The sequence below is a fragment of the Cucurbita moschata genome, unplaced genomic scaffold (genome assembly GCF_002738365.1).
Source record: "Cucurbita moschata cultivar Rifu unplaced genomic scaffold, Cmos_1.0 Cmo_Scf00060, whole genome shotgun sequence".
Taxonomy (NCBI): Eukaryota; Viridiplantae; Streptophyta; class Magnoliopsida; order Cucurbitales; family Cucurbitaceae; genus Cucurbita; species Cucurbita moschata.
In genome coordinates, this window is record NW_019268576.1 from 124,182 (window position 1) to 129,302 (window position 5,121).

Here is a 5,121-nt window from a genome sequence, read left to right on the forward strand (position 1 = left end):
TTTTTTTTTTTTTTTTTTTTCAATTTCAGACAACCCAGTGAACTAAGAAACCATAATGGAGTAAGTAAAGAAACGATAAAAAAGAAAGAAAAAAAAAAAAACATGAGTGTGTGTACCTGTGCCAGCAGCTTTCAATTATAGAAGCCCATTGAGGATCCACGTCTTTGGGGATTTCAAGTCGTTGGTTCATGAACCCAACAGCACCAATAACCTACATATTCTGAGAACTGTCAAAAAGATATGCAAAATTCCATAACATGAATAATGCATACCTGGTTATAGTTTATGAAAATAAATTAGCACCTGCATTGAATTGAGATTTTCCCAAGGGATCTTCTCGGTTGCAAGCTCCCATAATATCACTCCAAAACTATATATGTCCGACCTGCATATTCCAATCACAATCGAAGTATTTGCCTTTGAGTCTCATAATTCAGAATACAAAGAAGCGCTACCCACAATGGAAACAACATACTTCTCATCTGAGGGCTCATTGCGAAGAACTTCAGGTGCCATCCATTGAGGCTACAGCAACGAAAATGGTATGGGGAATTAATGTTTGCATCACAAACCAGAGATTCTAGAATCGAATGCCCAATGCAAGCAACTACCAAACAACAAAATGCCAGGATTACCGTGCCCTTTCCCGTCTTCGTAGTTAGATAAGTCTCGTGCTTAAGTCGAGATAAACCAAAATCTCCAACCTGCAGGAGTGATGAAAAAATTAGTATTATGTACATTGATTCAAACAAGTAGATTAGTAGGAAACAACAGCATACCTTCACAGTCCAATTTCTATCAATTAACAGGTTCGACGATTTCAAATCTCGGTGAATAATAGGCGGATTGCAATGATGAAGATAGTTCATGCCACGTGCCTATTAAAAGGACAATATATGTAAACGATGAAGATTCATAAGAATTGTTTGTCAATAATTAGATGAATTCATAAAGTTAGCAATATGGAAAGCTTAAAGAACATGGCGAGAAGACATTTTTCAATGCAGGATCACTGATTATGCTAGGAGAGGTTGAAAGCAAAATGTCTGGAGATACTCACAATGTCCAAAGCCATATGAACACGGCGTCTCCAATCTAATTTGCCTGCGTTCCTCTGTAGTAAACGAAACAAACTTCCACTGTTTTTTATCGGTACCAGACATTTGAATCAGCCTATGGAGAATGCTTTGGAAACATAAATCAAAAATGTTAAACCAAGAATGGTAGTGGAGAACGAACCGTGGGAGGAATTCCGTGACTATGCAAAGACGATGAGGTGAAGTCACAACTCCCATAAAGAGAAGAATGTTGGGGTGTCGGAGTTTTTTCATCAGGGATACCTTCATAAAGTCGAAGTCAGCTCTAAGAGTAGACAGAGAAGTTAGTTAGCTCTAAAGAGAGAAGCTTGCATACCTCCTGTCTGAAGGAGAGAATCACATCATCTGAGTACTCTTGTTTGGAGAACACTTTAACGGCAACGTCCTGCAATTGATATTACAAAAGTTCCGAATGAATCTGATAATCCCAGATGACACAACACCACAATTGAAGCAATTGAAAGGATAAGCGAACATACTGATCCATACCACAGCGCATGATAGACAGTTCCACAAGAACCTGCAGAGATGAAGGCAAGTCATGCATTAAAATCTGAATTTCGGACGAATAGTTTTACGACTTCCTGAATTGTGTCCCAAAGGTGGTAAAGCTGAAACAAAAATGGTGTATGCATACACAACCCAATCACTCCAAAGACCATCACATACCTTGCCCTATTTGCTCCCCAATAGTAAGGTCTTCCCACAAGATTTCAAAATCCAAGCAGTCTGTTTCCGAGTCGACCTTGTTGACAGCACTACTACTGGTACTTCCACAGCTACTGGCACTGCTTGTGCTGTTAACATTGAACGATGACCAGGATCCCGAGGCCTCGTTATTGGCTGCTCGATGACCGTCGTTTTGCTGCATTTCTGGTCTCCCAGATGAAGAGCAACTCTTATGATTTGCTGGTTCAGCTTCTTGATCATTTTGTAACCAAGGCCACACAAAACGGGCTGCCCTTGCTTCAGATCCTCCTTCCTGCTCGGTCCCTTTCCACGGCCACGATAAGCCCTTCTTAGCAATCCACTCTTCTGCTTTTGAGGATAACATCTTCTGAATGGTAGGCTTTCCTTTAACCTCATCATCATGATTCCTGACCTGTTTGCCACATAATTGCTCTTCAACCTGGGAAAACTCACCATGCGTCGTGGAATCTCCACGAGGTGTGCTAGCTCCACTTGAATTTGCGTCCTCCCGATGGTCACGAAGAGTTGCATCTGGAAAGCCATGATCAGAGTGATAACCATCTCCGCTTCCACCTTCACGATCCAAGCTGTTTTCTCCAGTTCGAATTTTGGACTTGACTTTGTTGCTTACCTTTGATGCCTGTCTCAGAGTTGCAAACTATCAAGATGCGCACACAACAACAAATCACAGAAAAATGGAACCAAAAGACTAACCAAGTTTGATAACTTTGAAGCAATTGCTACTTGCAGAGGCTGCTGAGGATCAAGACCAAGTTTAGTTGAAACCGTGCTTCTTGATCGGACAATGCTTGAATCTGCATCCTGCTGTTTAGAACCTGCTGCTAAAGGAATCTTCAACTCTTGAAATGGCCGTGAGTCGCTCGATATACAGATGATCCCGACCAAGACACCATCATCGTAGAAGGGAGTGTCGGTGGCAACAACTATAAACTTCTGCCCCATCTTGTTCTTCACAGGGAAGTGACCAGTCCAATGCTTGCCCGCCATAACACGATGAATTACATCATTTGCAAAGGCAAAGTCCTCAGAGTCTACTAGAAGCGCAATGCCATCCTGGCCGAGAGCCTCCGCCGCAGAATATCCATACACGAGTTCAGCAGCTCGGTTCCTACATAGATTAATATTCTGAAAAATCACTTCCCAAAGAAAATTACAAAGCGCGTTCTGAAAAAGCAAGAAAACGAAGCAATATCCAGGAAGCTATCGAATGAATCATCAATCTAATCTAAAAACGGAAAGAATTGTCACGAGAAGATAGTCAACGGAAAGGGGCAGCGCACCAGTAAATTATGCGATAATTTAGGTCTAAAATATGGACAGACTGTCCCATTGACTGCAAGATATTGAGATACTGTTTGTTGGTGAAATTAACGGCGGCGGGGCCAGAGCCGCCGCTGGTTCCGACTCCGGCGGCGGCATTCGAGGGTTCACAAGTCCTACTCTCCCTCTTAAGTGGAGAAGAATGCCGAAACGAGGAAGAGCCTTTCTTCCACGCCGCCGCGGCGCTGTCTGAACCTCCAGCAGCGCCACCTCTCCTCTGAGCCGCAGCAAATCTAGAGCGCTGAGGCGATATCGATTGAGAACGCTGATGGTGATGATGATGATACTGGATTTGGTGGTCCGAGTTCGAGTCAGCGGAAGTTCCAGAGAGAAGAAATTTGGACATTTCCTTCTTGAGATGGGCTTGACCCTCCTCCAGCTCTTGGATCTTCCTCAGAAGCTCCTCTGCTGGTGGAGTTCCCATAAAAACCAACAACAACGGATCAATACAACAACAACACTCCCACCGCGTATTCTTGGAGATCAAAACAAAAACAACAGCAACAAAAAACAATGTTCAAAGAAGCAAATCACAGAAACTAGAACAAATAATGCTCCCTATTGCAGTTGCAAAGCCCTGCACCAGATTCAAACTACTCCTTCCCCTTCAATCTACCTTTGATCTTTCAATCTCTTCCTTGTTCAAAAATGAGCATGAACAAGCACAAGCCGAGATTGATAGCACAAAGAATACAAGAAAAAGGAAAACGAAAATCAACCAATTCCGTTGAACCCAGGGATTAAGGAGCTTTAAGAACAAAAACTAGATAGCCAATCCAATCTAATACAATCCAATCCAATCCAATCCAATCCCCCATGTTCTTACTGGTGGCCGAGTCAATCGCTGAGACTGAATTGATAGAATGAAGGGTTTCCTCCTGATGGGTCAAGAACCTTCTGTCCCTTTTACTTTAGCCTTCCTCCAGAGCTCCGCCTCCTTTTTTAAAAATAAAAATAATCCCAACTGAAGAAAAATGGAAATGGAGCTTATTTTTCTTTTATATATATATATTTGGAAAATTCACTTTAGTCATTCTACTCTAAAAAAGAAAGAAAGAAAGAAAAAAAAAAAAACAACAACAATAATTTCCTTTCAATAAAATATATAATAGCGAGTGGCCGGTCGTGGCGAATCACACACCTCCAATTTTTCACTTTTTATTTTTATTATTACGGCCCCGAATTTCTCTCTCTGGTCGGAATTTCCAAAAAGTACCCTATTTTTCTCTCTCTTTGTTTTTTTTTTTCAATTAAACAAATTAAAAAAACTATTTCCACGTGGTCTCCTTCTATTTTAGTTCCTCCCAATTTGAATGTCAAAATTTAGTAGGTGTATTTTCGAGTTCCAATCCAATTTAAATTTGATTTTTATTAATTTGAAATAATTTTTTAGTGAGATTTACTAGAAAGCTTCCGGTCATACAGTCAAATGTTCTGGCTAGCAAGAATGTCAGTAGGGGAATAGCCATTTAATTAGAGAGTGACCTACCTGTTAAGATAATAAAGTCGATTGAGGGTTATTTAAGGAATCATACCAAACAGGAAGGAATTAGAAGGGTAGTAGATTAGCTCTCTATAAAAGCCGTCTCTCAATAATGAGTTTGACAATTGGGATGAAGTAAGAATCGAAGAGGTATCTGGTTGTGAATGATCAGGAATTCATGTCTTTTATTTTACCTATCTTCTATGGCTACTTAGATTCCTAATGAGGATTGATGCTGTAATTTTAATAACGGGGTGTTTTTTTTTTCAAAATTAAAAAATTAAAAGAAAAAATTGCTTAAATTGCTATTGGTTCATGTATTGTGTGCCCAATTAATGCCATTGATTTTTTTAATTATCAAGCTCAATAATTTAAGGTAGCTAACTTAATACGACAATAATTTGATAAGAAAGTCGTATATACATACACATTGAATAATAATAAAAAAGAGTTTGATGAAGTTGCTATTGGTCGATGCATTAACAAAAAAAAAAAAAAAAAAAGTTAATT

The 5,121-nt window shown here is 39.9% G+C and overlaps 1 protein-coding gene across 2 annotated transcripts in view; it reads right to left on the minus strand.

The window, feature by feature from the left end:
- The window catches only part of LOC111436925 (tyrosine kinase receptor Cad96Ca-like), a 6,168-nt gene extending 2,071 nt beyond the window's left edge, over positions 1–4,097 (minus strand). The window contains exons 1-13 of one of the 2 annotated variants that reach the window (XM_023074716.1): positions 3,955–4,097; positions 3,089–3,536; positions 2,502–2,916; positions 1,767–2,427; positions 1,577–1,617; positions 1,414–1,482; positions 1,240–1,340; positions 1,061–1,139; positions 780–878; positions 636–704; positions 476–525; positions 304–385; positions 117–211 (exon numbers count right to left, since the gene is read on the minus strand). In XM_023074716.1, coding sequence (XP_022930484.1) covers positions 117–211; positions 304–385; positions 476–525; positions 636–704; positions 780–878; positions 1,061–1,139; positions 1,240–1,340; positions 1,414–1,482; positions 1,577–1,617; positions 1,767–2,427; positions 2,502–2,916; positions 3,089–3,474 — 2,147 coding nt within the window. In that variant the 5' untranslated portion in view covers positions 3,475–3,536; positions 3,955–4,097. Of the gene's footprint in view, positions 1–116; positions 212–303; positions 386–475; positions 526–635; positions 705–779; positions 879–1,060; positions 1,140–1,239; positions 1,341–1,413; positions 1,483–1,576; positions 1,618–1,766; positions 2,428–2,501; positions 2,917–3,088 lie in introns of both variants that reach the window. The other variant, XM_023074715.1, reaches the window with a different exon arrangement.
- Between the last annotated feature and the right edge of the window lie 1,024 nt (positions 4,098–5,121).